Here is a 24345-nt window from a genome sequence, read left to right as displayed (position 1 = left end):
ATGGGTCATCATTCTGGGTACCTAATTGGCATATTAGTAGGAAAATTACAACTAAAATTTTTCACAAACTACACTTCATCCATTCCGGGAAAATAAATTTAAGAAACACCCATCCGTTCCAAATGTCAATTTCCCCCTATACACCTTCCCCAGGGGGTGTACCTTCTGTAATGGGGGTCACACGTGTTTTTTTTTTTTTCCCTCTGAATGTACAGTATGTAACTGTCAGTTACTGATATGTCAGTAAGGAATACAGGCCTCAAAAGCAGAGTGCTCTCTCCCCAGCTGAGCAGTGTGCATATCTGCAGGAAACTGTTTAGGGATGGCCACACAATAAACATTCACGCAATGATAAAGTAGAGCATAGGGTTTGTGGCGGGCAGAAGTCTTACTTTTGGTTATGCTCTGGGTCATCATTATGGGTACATAGTTGGCATATCAGTTGGAAAATTGCAATTTTCATTCACTACACTTCATCCATTCCTGGAAAGAAAATTTAAGAAACGTCCGTCCGTTCAAAATGTCCACTTCAAATACGGGGGAGTGATATAAAACTTAGCTTTTAATATATCAATTAAAATAACACCACAAAGCTAAAGGTAAATGAAAGAGGGAAACCAGGATGGTGGTCCCCAATCGGACTTCAAAGATAATCATACCCTATACCAAACTGTTAAATGTAAATATATAGGGGCATTATAGTATAGTTTGTACCACATCATATGCAGTATCAATCACACAGACACTCAACTCTCCCTACGCGTTATCAGGGGCAAAACAAGGTGTGCATGAATTGGTAGCGAGCTACATAAATACAAATAATCCATTAGATGAGGGCTGCCAATACAATCACAGCCACTCAAGTATCTGTCATCACAGTAGAGGCGCCAATGCTCCATGTGCATAAAAAGCAGACAGCTCTGTCAAAGAATAGGTAGAGCCGTTAAGCGCTGCTCAAATCACGGTAGAGCCTGCCGGCTGTATCACAGAACAATGGACCCCCCCTAGCCCCTACCATCGCAGAACAATGGACCCCCCCCCCCCCTGCCCCTGTGGGTGCACTGAGCAGCTTTCCAGATGCCAAAATTTACTTTACATCGGCCTGGACGGTGCTTACTGACTAACTATTATTTGCCCTCCTTCATTCACCTTTAACTCTGTGGTGCTATATTAATTGATACTAAAAGCTAAGCTTTATTTCACTCCCCTACACCCCCCCACCCCCAAATCTATGATTTTCCAAAAAATGTCCAATTCAATCCTATACAAATTCCTCAGGTGATGTGCTGTCTAATGAGGTCACATGTGGGTGTTTCTTTTTTTTATTCTCTTCTGAATATATGTAACCGTCAGCTACTGTCCTAGGCCTCAAATGCGAACATAGCTCTATAAGTCTTGAGCCCTGTTGTGCGTCCACACAGCACGTTACATCCACATATGTAGGTACTTCGTTACTTGGGAGAAATTAGGCTAAAAATTTTGGGGGCTTTTTCTCCTATTATCCCTCGTAATATAGCAAAATTTAGGTTAACACCAGCACTTTAGTGGAAAAAATATATATTTTTATTTTTACAGCCTACTGTTCAAAAAAATCCTGTGAGGTGTAAACACTCACTGTACCCCTTGTTACATTCCTTGAGGGTTGTAGTTTCCAAAAGGATGGTACAGTTTGGGGGGAGGGGGTCCATTGTTGTGCCACTCAGGGGGCTTTGTAAATGCACATGGCCCCCGACTAATTCCAGCCACGTTCTCTCTCTAAAAGCTTAATGGCGCTCCTTCACTTCTGAGACCTGTAGTGTGCCCGCAGAGCACTTTACATCCACATACGGGGAATTTCCTTATTCTGGATAAATTGGGCTACAAATTTGGGGGGGGATTTTTCTCCTATCACTCTTTGTGAAAATAAAAAATTTGTAGAAACACCAGCACTTAAGTGATAAAAATCAAATTTTTCAATTTCTCGTCCAACTTTAACAAAAAGTCATCAAACACCTGTGAGTTGTTAAGGCTCTCTATACCCCCCCCCCCCCCCCCACTTGCTACGTTCCTTGAGGTGTACTTTCCCTAATAGTGTGACGTGTTTTTTTTTTTTTTTTTGCTGTTCTGGTACCATGGGGGCAACCTATATACAGCATGACCCCCAAAAATAATTTCAGCAAGATTCACGCTCCCCCAAAAAATTTAGCTCCTTCTCTTCTGAACATTGTAGTGCTCATGCAGAGCACCTTCTGTCCACATATGGGGTATATCCATACTGAGGGGAAATGGGGTTACAAATGAAAAAATAGGGCTAGAAAATGAAGCATTTGGCTAGGTTAAGACTACGCAATTTCCGACAGAAATTCAGACGTAAAATTTCCGTCAGAAATTCCGCTTGCTAAAATGTCTAGTGTAGTGAATGGTTTTCCGTTCACAAATTCCCACTTCGGAATTTGTGAAGCGGAAAATCCGCTTTGAAAATCCGCTTGGAAATTTATGCATGAAGAAAGGCGGTGCTCTTTCTTCATGCGGAAATCCGCGCGGAACACATTGCAGTCTATGGGAGACTGCAGTGACCGCACGGTCCTAGCGCCGACTAATTCAGTCGGCGCAGGCGGAACTCGGAATCTCCGGGCGGAAATTTTCTGCCCGGAGATTCCGTAGTCTGAACCTAGCCTTTCTCACAGAAAAGGATTAAAAAGGGAGGAAAAAGCTAATTGGACATAATGTTACACCAAACTCCCAAAATGGGCTGGACAAAATTATTGGCACCCTTAACTTAATATTTGGTTGCACACCCTTTGGAAAAAATAACTGAAATCAGTTGGACCACTCTTACTTTGCAAACTGCTCCAGATCTCCCTTATTGGAAGGGCACCTTTTCCAAAGAGCAATTTTAAGATCTCTCCACAGGTGTCCCTTGCTTGTAAGGAAAACTGATATTCCAAATAAATTTTATATTGATTCACAAACACAATATGTCTACTTTATGTTGGCATCATAAAATGGACATATTTTTACTTTTTGAAACAATTATAAGGGAATCTCTCGAGGGGCCACAAAAACAATGAACTTTAGGAAGGCAAAGTTCAATCAACTCAGAGAAGCCCTTAACAATATAAAATGAGATAATGTCCTCAAAAAGAACAATACTGACACTAAATGGGAGACTTTTAAAAAATATCTTAAATTCTCACTGTAAGATGCATATACCGTATGGGAATAAAAGGGTCAGAAATAAAAGAAAACCAATATGGATGAATAAAAATGTTAAGGGAGCAATAAATGACAAAAATAAAGCATTTAAACTACTAAAACAGGACGGCAGTGAAGAAGAATTAAAAAGCTATAGAGAAAAAGGTAAAATATGTAAAAAACAGATAAAAGTCACAAAAATAGAGACAAAGACTCATTCCTAAAGAGAGTAAAACTAAACTATATAAATAGCAAAAAGGTCAAAAATGAAAGTGTAGGCCCTTTAAAAAAATGATGAGGAAGAAATTATAAACGGGGATCAGGAAAAAGCTAATATATTGAACAAATTCTTCTCCACTGTATTCACCGAGGAAAATTAAATGCCAGGTGAAATACAGCGAGATAAGGTAAACTCTGCAGTACAGGTCACCTGTCTAACCCGGGAAGAAGTACGGCACCGCCTACAAAAAAAATCAAAACAGACAAATCACCAGGTCCAGATGGCATTCACCCCCGTGTTCTAAAGGAATTAAGTAATGTAATAGACAGACCCCTATTTTTAATATTCAGGGACAGGGACTGTTCCCCAGGACTGGCGCATGACAAATGTGGTGCCAATATTTAAAAAAGGGGTCAAAAGGTGACCCCGGGAATTATAGACCTGTTAGTTTAACCTCTGTTGTATGTTAATTGTTTGAGGGTTTTCTAAGAGATGCTCTTTTGGAATATATTGATAAAAATAAATGTATGACTCCGTAGCAGCATGGATTTATGAGGGATCGTTCGTGTCAAACTAACCTGATGAGCTTTTATGAGTATGTGAGCTCCAGACTGGACCAGGGGCAATCGCAGGGTGTCATATATCTGGATTTTTCCAAAGCATTTGATATGGTTCCATATAAAAGGCTGGTGCATAAAATGAGAGGGATTGGGCTGGGGGAGAATGTGTGTAAGTGGGCTGTCCGACTGGCTCAGTAATAGGAAACAGAGGGTGGTTATTAATGGTACTTATTCGGATTCGGTGACTGTTACCACAGGGGTTCGTCTTGGGTCCTATTCTATTTAATATATTCATTAATGACCTTGTAGAGGGGTTGAATAGTAAAGTAGCAATCTTTGAAGATACTAAACTCTGTAAAGCCGTAAACACAATAGAGGACAGTGAACTGTTACAAATGGATCTGGATAGGTTGGAGGTTTGGGCTGGGAAATGGCAGATGAGGATCAACACTGATAAATGTAAGGTAATGCACATGGGGAAGAAAAATCCCGGCTGGGATTATGTATTAAATGGGAGCACACTTGGGACGTCTGACGTGGAAAAGGACTTAGGAGTCTTAGTTAACAGTAAACTTAGCTGTAGTGACCAGTGTCGGACAGCTGCTGCCAAGGCAAATAAAATCCTGGGGTGCATCAATAGGGGGCATAGATGCCCACGACAAGGAAATAATTCTACTACTGTACAAATCACTAGTCAGACCACACATAGAATACGGTGTACAGTACTGGGCACCTGTGTACAAGAAAGATACAGTGGAGCTGGAGAGGGTTCAAAGACGGGCAAACCAGGGTAATATGGGGAATGGGAGAACTACAGTACCCTGAAAGATTATCAGAATTAGGGTTATTTAGTTTAGAAAAAGAAGGCTTAGGGGAGACCTAATAACTATGTATAAATATATCAGGGGACAGTACAGAGATCTTTCCCATGATCTATTTATACCCAGGACTGTATCTATAACAAGGGGGCATCCTCCACGTTTAGAGGAAAGAAGATTTCTACACCAGCACAGATGGGGGTTCTTTACTGTGAGAGCAGTGAGACTGTGGAATTCTCTCCTGGAGGAGTTGGTCATGGTGAACTCTGTAAAAGAATATAAAAGGGGTCTGGATGCATTTTTGGAGAATAATAACATCGCTGGTTATGGATTGGAGAACTATAGGGACAGAACGTTGATCCAGGGATTTATTCTGACTGCCATATTTGGAGTCAGGAAGGAATTTTTACCTCTAGTATGAGGGTTTTTTGCCTTCCTTTGGATCAACTCAACTCAGTAGGGACTTATTAGGGATATAGGTTGAACTTGATGGACTCTGGTCTTTTTTCAACCTTATGGACTATGTTACTATGTATAATTAGAGGGCTTCAAATTATAGCATCAATTTTCAAAATTTTCATGAAAATTGAAAAATCTGAAGGGACAGATGTTACGGAACTACAACTCCCAGCATCCCTGGGCATGCTGAGAGTTGTAGTTTGGCAACATCTGCAGGGCTACCGTTTGGGCACCACTGTAATAGTGGTCTCCAAACTGTGACCCTCGAGAGGTTGCAAAACTACAACTCCCAGCATGCCTTTGGCTGTCTGGGCATGCTGGGATTTGCAGTTTGGCAACAACCAGAAGGGCAGCAGTAAATATCACTTTACTGACAGCTCCGATCAGCCCTATTTTCCGGGTCACCAGAGACCCGATCAGCCCGGAATAGGAGAAAATCAAATGTCTGAATTGACATGCAATTTTCTCCGATCTCCGACATGGGGGGGTCTCAGGAACCTCCTCTGTGATATGCCGGGATGCCTGCCGAATGATTTCAGCAGGCAACCCAGTAAGGTACCCAACCGGCTAGGGGCGGGGACCGAAATTCCCACAGGCATATGCATACGCCCTACGTCCTGAAAAGGTTAACACCAAAATGGTAACAATAAAACAACACATTTTGATGCAAAAATAAACCCCATACAGCCCAGTATATGGAAAAATAAGATGTTTTAGGGGTTAGAAGAGGACTTTTTTTTTTTTTATTCAACCAAATGCTTTATTAACCCCTTAACGACGCAGGACGTATATTTACGTCCTGCGCCGGCTCCCGCGATATGAAGCGGGATCGCGCCGCGATCCCGCATCATATCGCGTGGGTCCCGGCGCTAATCAACGGCCGGGACCCGCGGCTAATACCACACATCGCCGATCGCGGCGATGTGCGGTATTAACCCTTTAGAAGCGGCGTTCAAAGCTGACCGCCGCTTCTAAAGTGAAACTGAAAGTATCCCGGCTGCTCAGTCGGGCTGTTCGGGACCGCTGCGGTCAAATCGCGGCGTCCCGAACAGCTGATCGGACACCGGGAGGGCTCTTACCTGCCTCCTCGGTGTCCGATCGACGAATGACTGCTCCGTGCCTGAGATCCAGGCAGGAGCAGTCAAGCGTCGATAATGCTGATCACAGGCGTGTTAATACACGCTTGTGATCAGGATGAAAGATCAGTGTGTGCAGTGTTATAGGTCCCTATGGGACCTATAACACTGCAAAAAAAAAAAGTAAAAAAAAAGTGTTAATAAAGGTCATTTAACCCCTTCCCTAATAAAAGTTTGAATCACCCCCCTTTTCCCATAAGAAAAATAAAACAGTGTAAAAAAAAATAAAAATAAACATATGTGGTATCGCCGCGTGCGTAAATGTCCGAACTATAAAAATATATCATTAATTAAGCCGTACGGTCAATGGCGTACGCGCAAAAAAATTCCAAAGTCCAAAAAAGCGTATTTTGGTAACTTTTTATAACATTAAAAAATGAATAAAAAGTGATCAAAAAGTCAGATCAAAACAAAAATCATACCAATAAAAACTTCATATCACGGCGCAAAAAATGAGTCCTCATACCGCCCCGTACGTGGAAAAATAAAAAAGTTATAGGGGTCAGAAGATGACATTTTTAAACGTATAAATTTTCCTGCATGTAGTTATGATTTTTTCCAGAAGTGCGACAAAATCAAACCTATATAAGTAGGGTATCATTTTAACCGTATGGACCTACAGAATAATGATAAGGTATAATTTTTACCGAAATATGCACTGCGTAGAAACGGAAGCCCCCAAAAGTTACAAAATGGCGTTTTTTTTCGATTTTGTCGCACAATGATTTTTTTTTCCATTTCGCCGTGCATTTTTGGGTAAAATGACTAATGTCACTGCAAAGTAGAATTGGCGACGCAAAAAATAAGCCATAATATGGATTTTTGGGTGGAAAATTGAAAGGGTTATGATTTTTTAAAGGTAAGGAGGAAAAAACGAAAGTGCAAAAACGGAAAAACCCTGAGTCCTTAAGGGGTTAAATAAACATAGTAAATAACAGAAGAACAAACGTCAGTATATGTCAGAAACCTGAGGCAGTATAGTAATATAGTAAATAGACATGTGCAAACTGGTTCGGAGTAGAGCCTCACTTAAGTACTGTCAGAAACAATTATTGGCGACTTACATCAAATCAGAAGATTGGAAAATCACTGGCCATCACCGGGCAATAACTGTCATTATCACAAACAGAAATGAAGTTGGCAATCAACATCGGCTCAAATAATAGCAAAATAAATAGACAATGGGATTAGGAGATAGGGAAAATGAACTCACAGGAGAGGGTATTAGAAAAGAGGGGAGTTGTGGGGTAGGAGGGAAGAGAAAAAGAGAGAAGGAGAAAGAAGGAGGGGGAGGAGGAGAACGGGCATATGGAAAGGAGCGTAGCACAAACCTGTGTTTCAGGAGCCGCCACCCGTCACCGACATACTCAGCACCCACTTCCTCTGAGAACAGTCAGTCAATGTAGATGTACTAACAATGGTTCAGTCTGGATATACAGAACTGTGTGTGGGGACTAAGTTTGTGTGGGGACAAAGTGTGTGTGGGGACAAAGTGTGTGTGGGGACAAAGTTTTTTACCCAAATATCCATGGTAAAATGAGGGTGCGTGTGTATACCCCGATACACCCCCAGGAAAGGCAGGGGGAGAGAGGCCGTCGCTGCCCGCTTCTCTCCCCCTGCCTTTCCTGGAGTCTAGAGCCCTGCTACCGGCCCTTCTCTCCCCCTGGCTATCGGTGCCGGCCCCATTGCCGGCGTCGATAGCCAGGGGGAGAGAAGCGGCGCCGACAGCCAAGGGAAGAGAAGGGGCAGCGGCACCCATTGCCGGCGCCGCTGCCCCGTTGCCTCCCCCCATCCCCGGTTGCATAATTACCTGTTGCCAGGGTCGGGTCCACGCTGCTTCAGGCCTCCGGTGTGCGTCCCCTGCGTCGTTGCTATGCACGGCACGGCGCACTGACGTCATGCGCCGCGCCGTGCAGCGCATAGCAACGACGCAGGGGACGCACACCAGAGGCCTGAAGCAGCGTGGACCCGACCCCGGCAACAGGTAATTATGCAACCGGGGATGGGGGGAGGCAATGGGGCAGCGGCGCCGGCAATGGGTGCCGCTGCCCCTTCTCTCCCCGTCTGTCGGCGCCGCTTCTCTCCCCCTGGCTATCGGCGCCGGCAATGGGGCTGGCACCGATAGCCAGGGGGAGAGAAGGGCCGGTAGCAGGGCTCTAGACTCCAGGAAAGGCAGGGGCAGAGAAGCCGGCAGCGCTGGCTGTCTCTGCACCTGCAAAGCCGCTGCAGTTCATTGATTTAAAGCGCCCGCTTTAAATCATTGAACTGCAGCGGCTTATCGGCGTATAACACGCACATAGACTTTAGGCTAAAAATTTTAGCCTAAAAAGTGCGTGTTATATGCCGATAAATACGGTATTGTCTTGGAAACCCTTGACTGTCGCCCCGCCCAGATAAAGGGACGGATGAGAACTTCAAGCCTCTTGAAAAATAAGACAGGTAGGGCAATGGAAATCGCTTGGAATAGGTACAAGATCCTAGGGAGTATGTTCATTTTGAGTACGTTGGCTCTCCCCAACCATGAAAAGGTGCCTTTCGTCCACTTTGCTAAATCTCTGGCAACAATAGTAAGTAGGGGCTGGAAATTGAGGGAGTAACTATCGTTTAGGTCCGCAGAGACCTGTATCCCTAAGTATTTGATGGACTTAGCAGACCATCTAAATGGGTGGGCCTTCCTCACAGTGGCGACCTCCGTTGCAGGAAGGGAAATGTTCATTGCTACACTCTTAGACATGTTAATCTTATGGTAGCTGTAATGGGAGTATACCTGTAGTGTGCTTATGACAGCAGGCAATGAGGTGATCGGGGATGAAATGAATAAAAGAAGGTCATCTGCAAAGGCGGAACAGAGGTGGTCACTCTCCCCCACTCAGAGCCCACGGATAGACGTATTGCTACGAAGAGCATTTAGAAGATGCTCCATACACAAAACGTACAGAATGGGAGAGAGCGGGCACCCCTGCCTCGTGCCATTGAGTATGGGAAAGGAGGAGGAGAGGGATCCATTGACCCGAACCTGTGCCCTCGGATCCTGATAAAGAGCCGAGATACGGCTCAACATGTTGGGGCCCAGTCCAATTTGCGCCAGAGAGGCTTCCATGAATCCCCAATTCACCTGATCAAATGCTTTCTGAGCGTCAAGGGAGAGCAGCATAAGCGGGGATCTACGGGCTATGGCCCGATGTATGACCGAGAATGTGCGAATAGTGTTATCTCGTGCTTCTCGCGAGTGTACAAAGCCAGACTGATCGGGGTGAATCAGGGATCCAAGGACGACCACCAAACGGTCCGCAATTAGTTTAGCGAACAGTTTCGTATCTACGTTCAGCAGTGAAATAGGACGATAACTGGAACACAGATTAGGGTCTTTGCCCTCTTTGGGGATAACAGTAATGAGAGCCCTCAAGGAGGATGGGGGGAATCCTGATCGTGAATCAACACTGTTAAAGAAGCGGCACAGCAGAGGCGTCCGTTCGGATTTGAGAGTTTTGTAAAATTTGCCCATGTAGCCGTCAGGGCCCGGACTTTTACCAGAAGGAAAGTTAGTTATAGCTGCCTCAATCTCTTCCATTGTGAATGGGGCCTCCAGGGCCTCCCTCGTCTCCACGGGCAAAATAGGGAGCGCTGTGTCCTGAATATATTCCGTAAGCGACATCGGATTGTCACCCAGGGAAGGGGAGGGAACAGCAGGCGGAGGGAGATTGTATAGGTTTCTATAATAATCCTCGAAGGCTCTCAGGATATCTTTAGTAAGGTAGCTTTTAGAACCATCCTGGGTTGTAATCGAGGGGACGTACAAGGTAGTTCGACTTTCCCTCAGTGCTCTGGCTAGATATTTCCCCGGTTTATTACCCCATTCATAAAAGGTTCGAGAGCATCTCTATTTAAAGTACCTGTAGGAGTCATTGAGGAGGGAAGTGATCTCATGGGGAACCTTGACAAGGTCCCTCAATACTGATTCCTGAAGGGAACGTTTATGGAGAACCTCCAGCTTATTTAGCGTTTCAAAGAGGCGCTTCAATTTGGTCGCCTTTTCACGTTTAAGGCGAGACCCATGCTTGATCAAATCCCCTCTCAAGACACACTTCAGGGCCTCCCACTGAATTGGGGGGAGGGACTGGTCAGAACTATGATCATTGACAAAATGTGCCACCGTAGTCTTAAGGTCCGAGAGACAGACTGAGTCAGTTAGTAGGGACTCGTTGAGTCTCCACATAAATTGGGGGGCGTTAAGAGAGGGGATTAAAAAGGAACCAAAAACGGGAGCATGGTCGGACAAGTAAATGTTCCCAATATGTGTGGCAGTGAGGCGAGGGAGATAATAATGTGGGATAAATAAGTAGTCAATTCTACTGTAGGTATTGTGTGGTTTAGAAAAAAAAGGTGTAGTCTCTGTCTGAGGGGTGTTGGAGACGCCATGCGTCACATAATTGTAGAGAATGTAATAAATGTCGTTGTTTGCTGACATGACGGTAGGGGACGCTGGAGTGGTGGGAGGAAGTGTCAAGGAATGGCTGTAGGAGAACATTGAAATCACCGCTCAGCAACAACTTTCCTCAGGTGAAGGAGGACAGGTCTTCGAGGGCTTTAGTGAGAAAGTTAAGCTGTGCACTATTAGGGGCGCAGATCGTCGCCACTGTCACCTCCTGGACCAAGATGCGACCCTGTATATAGAAGAATCTGGCCTCAGGATCTGAGCGAAATGCTTGGACAGTAAAGGGGAGTGATGGGTGAAAACCGATTGAAACCCCCTTCGTTCGGGAGTCTGGGTTCGCACTATGGTACCAGGTGGGGAAGTAACGACTGATATTATCGGGAACATGGCCAGTTTTAAAATGGGTCTCTTGGAGACAGACTATACCTATTTTCCATTTGTACATTTGGTATAATATTTTGGCCCTCTTATCAGGTATGTTAAAGCCCTGGACATTAAGTATAGCTATGTGTGTCTCAGTCATACTTATAGTTACTGTAGAGGTAGATCAGTCTCAGTGGGACGGGTGGTCGGCACCAGGAATCAACAGGCGATGTGGCTAGATAAAAGAGAAGAATAAAAAAGGGGGGGGGGAGAGCTGGGTAAATAAAGATAAGAAAAGGGTAACAAACAAAAGCAATGAGCGGTCAAAACAATCAGCAATTGAGAAATGCAAGGGGAGAACAATTTGCAGAGTGTCCATCTGCGCAATAGGTGTGTTGGACACACACCCTCCCTAGTGGGGGGAAGCAAAGAAAGTAACAGGGTGTGGCAGTGTGGCAAGGAAATGTTGCATTTCCTTGGCTCACCCTGCACAAGCTCTCACCTGCTTCTTAAGTAATGAGGCAGGAGGGAAGGGAGGTGTATATGAGATGAAGACTCAGTGTAATGGGGGCTCTTCCTAGGAGACAGCATGTGGGCTGTAGGGAAGAGACAGAGCCTGCTGAGGAGTACACAGCCCGAGCTATGAGAGGCTCAAAGAGAGTGACATTGTGAGTAGAAGGTTGCAGGGGACATATGTTTAACCGGCTGAGGGAAGCTCAGCGGTTGTTAGTCAGGACAAGCTGATCTGTTTAGTCAGTGACCAGACGGTCTAGGATTTAGTTTTGTTCCTGCTTTTTGTTTATTTCTTTCCCTGCAACCTGTCTAATAAAACTGGCAAGGTGCCAGATTTGCATTATGAGCGTTTGTTTGCTGGTTTATTAAGAAGAAATGCATCCTGTGGCGTGGTCCAGGACGATCCCAGAGCTAATCCCCAAGACGGATCGTCACAAGGGTGACAATCCCAACTCGTGGAGATAGGGAACTATCTAGTACAAACTCTATCAGTGTAATTGGGCAATAGAGAACCGTCTACGGCCAATAGGGAACATTATCGGAACCCAAACAGGGGTTCCTTTGAAAAACAATTGTAGGGGGTAAAGGAATGTAGGAGACGCCATCTATGGGTACAACTAAGGGGGACAATCAAAACAACAGCTGCGGCATCTCAGAACTTCCATCCAGTCTCGACACAATGTTCGCAGTCAGGCGATGATAAGGTAGTCAAGTGAATCAGAGTTCGGTCGGGGGGCCCTCCGGGCGATGGCGCTGGCGACATTGAGGTAGCTGCCAGTCAGGGTGAGAGCATCTAGCCGCGGCTCTCTGTGAGTTACCCATAGGCTGACCCGGTACAGAAGGATCTAGCAAAAAAGAGGACCATTCTGGCAAAGACATATGAGGTAGGTTGAGTACTTCCAAGAATCTAGGCAGGTCATCTGGTATTCGCAAAGTAGCTGAGGTGTCCCCTGCAGAGACCTGTAATGCAAATGGGAAACCCCAACGGTAGGGGATGTGTCTGTCTTGAAGAACACGGAGCAAAGGTTTGAGCAGTGTTCTTTGGCGGAGTGTACGTCTGGACAGGTCAGGAAAGATCTGTATGGTTGCGCCATCAAAGTCCATATCTCCTTGTTAGAAAATTGTGTAGCTCACCTATGATATGAGATATAGTACTCGAGGTTAACGGTGTTGCCTTCACCCTAAAAGGCCTAGTATTGTAGATATGTAATTACCAGTCCTCTAAAGTACTAAAAGTAATGAAAAATAGAGAAAAAGATGATGATGTAAGTATAAATGTTTAATATATGTAATCTGCCTTCACCTCAGCAGGGCCCTTGCATAAGGTGAACGGCAATTTGATAACACTTTGTAAAATTGTGTCGTTAAAATAATATATAGAAAATATAAAAGGATATATATATAAAAAATGATACATAAAAAATATGCTAGTTGCACTTAATCCGTTGGTGATATAGTTCGGATATGTAAGACTTGTAATTGTCCGTAGGTGATATAGGTGCACTTATAACATTTAGATTATTTGCAGAAATAATTGCAAAAACAGTTCTTTGACTTGTATGAATAAGTCTTAGTATTGGAAGAGCGCTGTATTGGTTATCGGTGCACAGCACCACTCACCACCCGCAGGATACACTTGTGTTCGGGGCTAGTGTGGCTGTCACGGCTTGGTCCTGCGCTGTCAGCGGCCGCGTCCTGAGTTGTAGTGGGTGCCCGTCTGTGTTGGGGGTGAGTGGCACTCCGGCAGTCTGTGGGTCCCAAACTGGCACGGCAGGCGTCCGGCCTTTAGTAGTTATGTCCGGGGCTCACGCAGAGAAGCCGGGGCTGTGGATGGTGGATGCAGCTGGATCGGAGAAGGCGTTCCTCGTATCTCCTTGTTCTGACTTTCTGCAGCAACTGCTCTTTAAGCGTGTAGCGATGAATCCGGCAGACGTCGTCTCTGGGTCTTGACAAGTCTGTACTTGGGGCCCTCAAAGCCCTATGGACACGGTCAAACTCAATGTGTGTTTCGGGCGGACGGCCCAATATCATATTGAAAAATCCAGTTACAGTTGGAAGTAAATCTTGTGAACGGGTAGCCTCAGGAAGCCCCCTAAGCCGAACATTGTTACGGCGGCTTCTATTTTCGATGTCATCCAAATGGTCCGCAAGCACCTGTTGAGTATGAGTGAAGGTGTTTACGGCGGACCTAAGGCCTCTCATAGAATCAAGGACAGACGTTTGAAAGTTCTCCAAAGCAACCACTCTGTTTTGAAGGTCAGTAACATCTTGTTGGACAGGTTGGAGGTCCTGTCTCCATGCTGTTTTCAATTCAAAAGCCAGGGCGGACATGTCAGCCTTTGTGGGCAGAAGAGCCAAAAGCGCTTTAAGCTCAGGGTGACCCTGCAGGAGCTCCACTGCCTGAGCTGGAGGGGGCAGTGCAGCCAGGAGAGGGTTAACTGAGGTAAAAATCGGGTTGGTCAGAGTCTCTGTAGGATCCAGAGAGGGACCCCTTGCTACTGCTGGAGGGTCTGCTGGAGGGCACACTGCATGGCTGTGCATCTCTGGGAAGGACTCCCTCCTGGCAGAAGCAGTCCCAGATTTGGTGGATAGTGGGATCTGAGGACTAGGGAGTGTGGTCAGGTCCTCCATTGCTAACTCCACTTCCGATGAGGAAAATCTCAGTCCTGGTGGGGTGGCCGGGGTTCTGAATATGGCCGGGTAGCTCTGTGAGGGAGAGGTTGCCCCGATTCTATGCTGACAGGCAGGGACAGAAGTCTCGGTGCCCCTCTGCTGTGGGGACATAGGGGGCTCTGTGTGCTCACCCATCATCACAGCCGGATCCTTCCCCCAGTGCTCCGCTGAAACACTCACCCTCCGATGGTAAGGAGGAGGGGAGCAGAGCCGCACTCTCTTCAGGCTGTTGCACCGTGCTCTCCCGGCCTTGTGCACGCGAGGAGGCGGAAGTACGCAGAACGGAACTCTGGGCGCCTCCCGCCGTGGTATCCAGGGAAGCCTTCCGCTGGTCCACAGGCATCGGTGAGGACCCGGACGGAGGGATCCTCGTCGGCAGCTGCAGCAGTGCAGGTAGGAGAGACTGCTTCAGTCCGGCTTCGGTACCGGACCCTTTACTCGGCACTGTCTTCCAAGAGGCCGTCACTGCCCGTGTCTCTTCCGGCTCACGCGCCATTTTGGACTGCCCCGTCATACTGGGCCAGTCCTCGGAAAGTCCTCCTAACGGCCCAAAATAGTTAGAAATTGGCACCGCTAGCTGCCTGGCTGTGGTCTGTGACGTGCGGCGTCTGCTGGACCTCCTGGGTGCCCATATATGCGGCTGGTATCCCCCTATAACTAGGCCATAGAGACGGAGCTCAGTCATCCTGCGTCTTCCTCTTCACATGGCTAGCCACGCCCCCCAGAAGAGGACAATTTTATGCATACTAATATTTGTACAAAAAGTTGTAATTATTTAAAAGTGGTAAAATAAAACAAGACCTATATAACTTGGGTATTGTTTTAATCATATGGACCTAAAGAATAAAGATAATTGGCCCTGGTTTATCAACGTGTACAAGACAGAAACTGGAGTGATTTTCCCAAACAACCAATCACGGCTCAGCTTTCATTTTACCAGAGCTACTTAAGACATAAAACATGAGCTGTGATTGTTTGTTTGGGAAAATCACTTCAGTTTCTGTCTCAGACGGATTGATAAATCAGGGCCAATGTGTGATTTTTAACAAAAAGTGCACCGTGTAGAAACATAGGCCCCTCAAATTCAACATTTTTTCAATTTTAGGCAACAAATTTTTTTGGTTTACTGCTAATTATTTTTGTAATTACCAAATACAATTGATGGAGCAAACAACAAGCCCTCATATGAGTCTGTAAGGGAACAATTGAAAGTGTTATAGCTATTAGAAGGGAAGGAGGAAAAAATAAAAGTGCAAAAATAATCTCTTTACCCTTAAGGGGTTAACGGTTAATTATTTGTGTTTTTACAAGTTTAGGTCAAAAGGAAAGAGACTAAGTAGCTTATTGGATACAAAAGCACATCTGGTCTGCCATTATGGCTTCATCTGCCTTCCATTTGGGGCCTACTCAGGTGAGTTCTCTGCCCTTTTTCCTTATCTGGTGTTCCAAGTTGTTATGTAGTATTAGGAAGATTATATGGTTAGGATGTCTGTACTATTTGAATGCCTCAGGATATGAAGGGAGATTTATCAAGACCTGTGTAGAAGGGAACGATACAAGAAAGATGTCCTACAACACCAGCAGAGTAAAATAAGCACTGAGACAAGAATAAAAGCAAGGGATGTTTATTTCCAACAATGCTTTGTGGGAAATAAACATCAGTTGCTTTTATTCTGGTCTCAGCGCTTATTCTACTCTGCTGGTGTTGGAGGACATCTTTCTTATATCGTTATCTTGTTGGCGTGGAGTGGCTGCAGAGACCTATACTATGTGATAATCCATGGTTGTACTTGTAAGGAGTACAAGCCATTTTGGTAAGCGCAGTTCACACCTTGCGTTTTCTGTTTCACCTGAAGATATCACAATACGGAGCGCATCCTGTTGTTTTTTTTATCTCTACTGTGTAGAAGGGAGGAAGGGTGCTGCAGTTGCCCATTGGAAACAAACTGTTAATGAAAGAAGCTATTTGGTTTTGATAAATCTACTCCATGGACTTTGTCATGTACTGCCTTGGGACTAATTCTTTAGAAAAAACGAATTTATTGTTCGACTAACATCTAAATGTACATATGAGAGCTGACACCAAATTTGTTTGACTATTGAGAAACTGTTTGTTTAAAAAAATAAAAATAAATTGAGGTCTGGGTGTTTATACCCCCACCAAACGTTAGATCCTTGTGCTTTCCTAGTTTTATCTAGCTACTGGTGGGGATCTAAACAAAGCCAGTGCCTGACTGATAAAAAATTTTGACATGTCTGTGTGACATGACAAAAAGTTTTTAAAGTGACAGTAATACTGTAACTCTTGAGACAACATAAATACTATCATTCATTGCAATTTAAACACTAATTGCATATGTTTTTAATCAATTTATTGTTATATTTTTGATATTCAAGAAAGAATTTAAGTACTATACCTCTTACATAGTATCTTACTCCGGCCCGAAAACAACTTCTTCTAGAGATGAGAATCCAATCAAAATATTTTCCATTTACAGAACAGGAATGTATAATAATGACTGAAAACAGTGTTAAGAAAAACAAGAGCCTTAAACAAAAACAAGTTTTACACTGTAGTTAAAGGGAATCTGTCATCAGATTTATGATGCCCAAATTGCAAGCAGCATAAAACAAGTGCAGGTAGCATCAAGACGTTATGATCTACTGTGAAACATCCAGGTGTTTCAAAGTAACTATAGTTTAATAATGACATCGGGACCTAGGCAACTAGTCATTGGGGTGGGTCCCAGATGCTGCTCTTTGCCCTACAAGCTCAAAGTAAGGTGTCTCTCCCTATACATAATAATTAAAATTCAATAAACACATTGTAAAACATAATACGAAAAAGAGCAAGCACAAGATACCATCCACCTTGCAAGTGACAAGACCAGATGCCCCACCAAAAACCAATCCACAAAGTGATATGCAGTCACAGCAAAGCCAAGAGGCCAAGGATGTGAAAAAACCTATAGTTTTATTCCACCAAAATTCACGGATGTGATGTTTCGGTAAGCAGATGGCCTTTCTCACAGATAGGGAGAGACGAGTAACTCAGCACTTGCTGGGTAGAGAGGAGCTGTCAGGACCTCCTCCTATGACAGATAACCCGGGTCCCGAGTATTTTCAAAAAATCATAGTGTGTTGAAATCATAATGTCTACCTACAACAGTGTTAGGCTGCCTGTCGTTTGGGAAGCATAACACTTAACAGGTTTCCTTTGAAGTGCATTTCTCACAAAGCACTTTAAAGGGTTGTCCAGCAAAAAAATGTCTTATCCCCTATCCACAGGATACAAAATAAGTATCATACTGCAGGGGTCCAACTGTTGGGACACCCATGATCTTCATAATGGAACCCTAGTTTTTAAAGGCATGTGCTCCATTAAAAGGGGTATGCCCCTGAAAAACATTATGTGTTTAAATCAATTGGTGCCAGAAAGTTAAACAGATTTGTAAATTACTTCTATTAAAAAATCGTAATCCTTCCTGTACTTAACAGCTGTTGTATGCTCCACAGGAAATTCTCTTCTTTTTGAATTTCCTTTCTGTCTGACCACAGTGCTCTCTGCTGCTTTTTAATAGAAGTAATTTACAAATCTGTTTAACTTTCTGGCACCAATTGATTTAAAAAAAAAAAACGTTTTCCAGGGAAGTACCCCTTTAATTTGTATGGGAGCATCAGAGATGGCAGAGTACAGCATTCAGGCATATTCTGCGCTCCCATACAAATGTGTGGTGTGTGCCATGTACATGCTGTCTGAAATTTGGTGCCCTGCCAGTAGTTGGACGCACGTGTGAACGCACCCTTAGGATACGTTCACACGTACATATTGTTGCTGTAGATTTTGCTGCCCATGGAATTCAATGGGTAACAAAATCTGCTACAGCAAATCTGCAGCAGAAAATATGCATGTGTGAAAGTTCCCTAAGCGTATTTTCTACAGCTGATTATGCTACCCATTGATCTTAATGGGTAGTAAAATACCCAGCAGCAGATAAGCAGCAAAATATGCTGCATATACCCTACATGAGATTGTACCCTAAATAAGGGGTATACTGGTGATCAAATAGATTTCGTTTTCTTTTATTTCACCCAGGAAGCTCTAAATACCGAGGCAGGACAGAAACTATACAGGACATCCATACCAGCACCCCAGCATGCAGTACATTCTGAACATGGGAACTGTTAGTGGACCTGAGGAAGGCATTAGTGAAACACGTATCCCCATTACCAAAATAAAAAATATTTTTTGTCCTGTGCTGCTCGAGTCTTTCCTTATTGTCTAGAAATCTGTGCAGTGCCTCTCAAACCGTTTTTTTTTTTTTTTTTTAATTCTACCTACCTCTTGCCATTTCATATCGGCCTCCATCCTTAGAGTCCGATTCCGGTCAGAGCGCAGCAGCCAGTACCTGCAATTACCTTCAGCATCCCAATTACACCACATTTTGGTGCAGCAACAAATAAGGTCGGTATTATCTTTTTGGTGTCGTGGAGGGTGCACCCCAGTGAATATACCTCTACAGGGAGCGCCCCCTGTGTGTTTTTTTTATCACTCCTCTCAAACTCTATATATAAAAGAGTGATGTTTCACTCCGAAAGGAAATGTCTGCACACAGCTTATCGGACTGCAGCATTGATTTGTCAGTGACTGGCTCAGTAGGCAGTTCTTGCAGTGACAACACATCAAAGTATAGGAAGCAGTATAGAGAAGAAAAGACCTAGAGCTGTTAAAAAAAAAGTGTATACATATATATATATATATACACACACATATGTGTACATACCCACACACACACACTTATATATATATACCTATACAGACCCTTTAGGCGACAGTTGCAGTTTATAGGAGTGATTGCTCACAACTCAATGTTACATTGCTTACAGTGTTGAAAAAAAGGACATAAGGTAGTGTTGATCTAGAGAAAGGTGAAAAACCATGATGAGGTAGAAGCTATGAGGTGAGAGTTATATAGTCTTAGACAAAGGCATCAAAAAATGGCGGCACTCACCAGAATAGCTTTCAAGCTTCTTTATTCAGAAAGACGTGGGGATGGACATAAGCAGGTGCGTTCCAAAGAAGTAAGCAACAATAGTTTTTCGTTAATCGCCTCTTTCAGTTGACAGTTATATAGTCTCAACTTCTTTTACACGAAGACTAAATAAATCTACGCCTGCAGCAGGACCACTTCGACATGCACCGTCCCCATTGAAAGCAATCCAATTGAAGGCAATGGGCCACACAGGAATTTTCCTCCCTTTTTTTTCCCCTCCAAGAGTAAAGGCTCCCCCTTGTTATACAGTCTTCAGTATAAAGAAATTATGGGAGAAAGCCTCTGATATCTTTATACACAGTTATTAGTTTTTCTAAACTAAATGTTTCTGGGTACTGTAGTCCTCCCATTCCATTTATTACTCTTGTTGGATGCCTTTTGAACACGCTACAGCTCCACTATGACTTTCTTGTGCCCAAAACTTTACACAATATTTCATGTGTGTGAAACCGAAAAAAAAACTTTCCTATATATAGGCTCCAAAGAATATGAAATGTAATTAAGAGGGGTTCACCAAAACACAACAATAAATAACAACCTACAGGTGTGAGAGCCACACCAAAAAACTTGGGAAAAAAAACAAACTATATATTTATAATACTGCAAGTTTATTTCTCAAATATTTACTCTTCTATTTTCATTGTGTGGATGATTTTTATATTTTTTTTTATATGGACTCAGGATGAGTTTTTAGCTTTTGTCGATTTCCTTAATGACAATGATATAAATATGTTATTTACATATAACACACATCCTGAATCTATAGTTATCACTATTCAAAAAAAAAAAAAAAATAAGCCAATTTTTAAGTTTATGTAAAATAAATAGCAGTGAGGAAGTATTTTCACAACAAGCAAAATAATCAAAACAAAGATTATTGTCCCGTGGATATACTGAAAAAATACTAGATGAGACTCTTTCTAAAGCATATTCCAAACAACACACTCTTATTTTTTTGTAAAAGAAAAAAAAAAAAAAATAAACACATTTTCTTTAAAATTTCCCCCTCTGGCCAATTTAATTAAAACTATGATCCTTAAATATTGGTATCTTATAGAAAAAGATCCTGACCTCTCTCCTTAAGCAACTTCGAAACAATTTGTTACTTTTTGACGCAGGAAAAATGTAAAAGATCAGTTAGTGAGAAATGAGTTTAAGTGCACATTGCCTCCTCAAAACTGGTTAAATGTCTTGTCCCTAAAAGGCAATAATAAATATGGAACATGCAATTGGTGTCAGTATTATTTATAGGTAAGGAAATCCACCTTAATTGAGTCCCATACCAAATTAAACAGTTTATAAATTGTAGAACTATTTGCATTGTAAATGTACTTTTTTGTCCTTGCGGCCACTTCTTTATCGGCAAGACCATCCGATGTCTACGATGTTTATCATCCAATGTTTACCAGAATATGAGAAAATGTCTGCTCTGTTCACACAGGAATAGGAGCCCCTTGTCTCATTAAACATGTCCGAGAATCCCATGATGGAGATTCAAACTGTTGTATCCACAATTACATCAAGAAATTCAAGGGATTCAGGATATGTTTTATATGTAAAGAACATATTCATATAATTATCATTAAGGAAATCAATAAAAGCTAAAAACTCATCCTGAGTCCCTGTCCATATATAAAAAAAAAAAAAAAAACATCATCCACATAATGAAAATAAAAGTGTAAATATTTAAGAAATGAATTTGCAGTATCATAAATATAACGTTTTTCAAAAACGTTCAGTAATAGGTTTGCCAGGTTGCATACTACGGACGTACCTATAGCAGTGCCAGAGCACTGTACATACCATTCCTGGTCGAATTGAAAAACATTATTAGAAATAACAAACATCAAAGAATTGCAAATAAAAGTGATCATGTCAGAACTTTGTCCTGAATCTGTGAGTATTGATTTGATACACTCAACACTTAGAATTTGAGGAATTCTGGTATATAGACTTTCGACGTCTATTGATGCCAGAAAAAAATTGTTCTGGTAGAATAATGTCAGTTAAATGCTGTTAAAAATGCATTTGCATTTCTCATTACTGCTGCCATTTTTTTCCACAAACAGGCTAAGTAGCCATTCAATATATTTTGATAGTGATTGCGTAATAGAGCCAATTGTTGAAACAATTCGGCTGCACCAGATGTTCGTTTAGAGCGTCGGGTGCAGCGCCAGAGGCTCATGATGCCAAGGCCACGCCCCCTCAGTGCAAGTCTATGGGAGGGGGCTTGACATTCATTACGCCCCCTCCCATAGACTTGCATTGAGGGGGCGTGGCTGTGACGTGACGAGTGGGCTGTGGCATCTTGACCCTCCGCCCCGCATCACCAGTCATCCGGCAAGGAGTGAAGTTCGCTCCGTGCTCCGAATGTCTGGTGTGATGCAGCCAAGATCGCGGGAGTCCCCAGCGGCGGGACCCCCACGATCAGACACTTTATCCCCTATCCTTTGAATAGGGGATAAGATGTCTAGGGGCAGAGTACAGCTTTAGCCAATACTTATCACAATGCATACAAAAACTCCTGAGCGTCTACTCATCCAGTTTGCACATCCTTGCAAGAGATGTCTTGAATATTAGCCATTTCACTGTTTCCATCAGTGTTTTCATTTTAACTTAGGCTTATACTTCGTGCTAAGGTATCAGAAAAACAAGCCCATTGATTATAGAAGCAAATAGAGATCAGTAGGCCCTACGGTATATGAAAGCTGTGGTAAGACCCAGGAATAGCAAAATAATGCATCTTCAGTTTGAGACAATGCTGACACAATTTGTAGCATGGGTATTGCTCAATGATGAGCATAAGAACTTTAAACATCAAGGTATATAAATAAAAGTTCATGGCATTCACCCACTGTCTGTAAAAACAGGTAGTTTATTTCAGCTTGTTTAAAAATCCATAAAGTGCAATCCGACAGGACGATTCAGTTCGGGTGTTCAGAAGGTACGAACAAAAAGTAATGAATTACATGAAAGCTCTAATATACCCTGTTGATAATTATAATCTGTCCCATAATGAAAATCTAGCTTCAACTGCCTTTAAAAATATAAAAGATATCTTAATAAACAGTTGATTTTTTATGTTTGCCGTAAAATCTCTCTCTCAGAGGATCCATTGGGGGACACAGACCGTGGGTATATGCTCTTGCCGCTAGGAGGCGCTGACGCTAGGCATACAAAAAAAGTCGGCTCCTCCAGGCAAGATATACCCGCCTCCTGACCCTGAGCTAATCAGTTTAGTCCCAAAGCAGTAGGAGGCAATCGACAGAAAAATAAACCAGCAGGAGTCCGAGGGAACCAGACTAAAAAGTCGAACTACCCCTTGGACAAAACCAACAAAACTAGAACACAAACCATGGGTGGGTGCCGTGTCCCCCAACGGATCCTCCGAGAAAGACATTTTACGGTAAGCATAAAAAATCTACTTTTCTCGGTCGGAAACCATTAGGGGATACAGACCGTGGGACGTACAAAAGCAGTCCCCGGGGTGGGGAGAAAACCACCCTACTCAAAATCCAGCAGGGGACGATGCCACTGCCGCCTGCAACACCTTGCAGCCCAAACTGGCGTCAGCCGACGCAAAGGTATGCACCTGGTAGAATTTGGTGAAAGTATGTAAGGACGACCAGGTTGCCGCCTTACAGACTTGCAGAGCTGAAGCCCTATTGCCCCAACAGAACGCGTGGAATGCACAGTCACTCGAAAAGGAGGAATCTTGCCCTTGCAGCGGTACGATTACGAAATGCAGAGCAAATCAATCTAGAAATTGTCGCCTTGGAACCCCGAAGACCCTTGTGACCATCCTCGGGAATCACAAAAAAAAGAGTCACCCCGCCGGAAAGAGGAGGTGACTGAAAGGTACGTCCGGACAGCCCGAACCATGTCAAGGGTGTGAAGGGAACGTTCCTTGGCACTGGAAGGAGATGGTCAAAAGGAAGGAAGAACAATCTCCTCGTTCACATGAAAAGAGGAAACCACTTTGGGCAAAAAGGAGGGAGGTGGATGAAAAACCACCTTGTCCTGATGAAGGACCAAAAGAGTGGAACGGCAGGAAAGAGACGCCAACTCCAAGACCCTCCTAATAGAAGTGATGGCAATGAGGAAGGCGACCTTCCACAAAAGGATACAAAGAGAGGCCTCCCTAATGGGTTCGAACGGAGCCTCCCTCCAAGCTCCGAGCACCAGATAGAGGTCCCAGTGGGGGACCTGAAAGGTGGAGCCTTGTGGGCCACTATCTGCAAGAAGGTACGGACATGGGAGTTAGAAGCCAACTGACGTTGGAAAAGAATAGAGAGAGCAGACACCTGACCCTTAAGAGAGCTGAGGGTCAAATGGTGGCCCAGCCCCGACTGGAGAAAAGCGAGAAGGGGCGGAAAAGTAAACACCACCAGGGAAAAGGCTTGCGCATCGCACCAGCGAAAATAAGCCTTCCAGGTGCGGTAATAAACCCTGGCAGATGAAGGTTTGCTTGCCCGAAGCATGGTACGAATAACCTCGCAAGAGAACCCTCGCACTCTTAATACCGCAGTTTCAACAGCCACATCATCAAATACAGCGACAGTAAATTGGGGTGACAAAGAGGAACCTGAGAAAGAAGATCGGAGCGAAGCAGAAGACGTAGCGGAACGTCATCAACCAGCGGGATTACGTCGGCATACCACGCGCGTCGGGGCCAATCATGAGCCACTAGAATGGCGGGAAAGCCCTGCGCCTTGAGTTTCCTTAGAACTCTGGGCAGGGGGGGAAGAGGCGGAAAAAGGTAAGGAAGACAGAAAGACGACCACATGGGATGACCAGAGCGTCCACCGTCGAGGCCAGAGGGTCCCACGACTTTGCCACAAAGAGGGGAACTTTCCTGTTGTGGCGAGATGCAAAGAGATCCACATCCGAGGTCCCCCAGAGATTGCAGATCTGTGAGAACACCTCCTTGTGGAGAGACA

General features: G+C 43.9%; 1 protein-coding gene and 1 long non-coding RNA gene across 5 annotated transcripts in view; one reads left to right on the top strand and one right to left on the bottom strand.

Annotated features, from left to right (window-relative positions):
• Positions 1-18604, top strand: part of LOC130273437 (uncharacterized) — a 54878-nt gene extending 36274 nt beyond the window's left edge. Inside the window, exons 2-3 of the long non-coding RNA XR_008843993.1 lie at positions 15663-15762; positions 18448-18604. This is a non-coding gene — a long non-coding RNA (uncharacterized LOC130273437). The remainder of the gene's footprint in view (positions 1-15662; positions 15763-18447) is intronic.
• Positions 1-24345, bottom strand: part of SACM1L (SAC1 like phosphatidylinositide phosphatase) — a 647794-nt gene that overhangs the window by 321455 nt on the left and 301994 nt on the right. For all 4 annotated transcript variants that reach the window (XM_056520232.1, XM_056520231.1, XM_056520230.1 and 1 more), the window contains one exon: positions 16769-16870. In XM_056520232.1, coding sequence (XP_056376207.1) covers positions 16769-16870 — 102 coding nt within the window. The remainder of the gene's footprint in view (positions 1-16768; positions 16871-24345) is intronic.

The sequence above is a fragment of the Hyla sarda genome, chromosome 5 (genome assembly GCF_029499605.1).
Source record: "Hyla sarda isolate aHylSar1 chromosome 5, aHylSar1.hap1, whole genome shotgun sequence".
Classification (NCBI taxonomy): Eukaryota; Metazoa; Chordata; class Amphibia; order Anura; family Hylidae; genus Hyla; species Hyla sarda.
The sequence above is the reverse complement of the archived record's forward strand: the minus strand, read 5'-3'. Positions and strand labels throughout refer to the sequence as shown.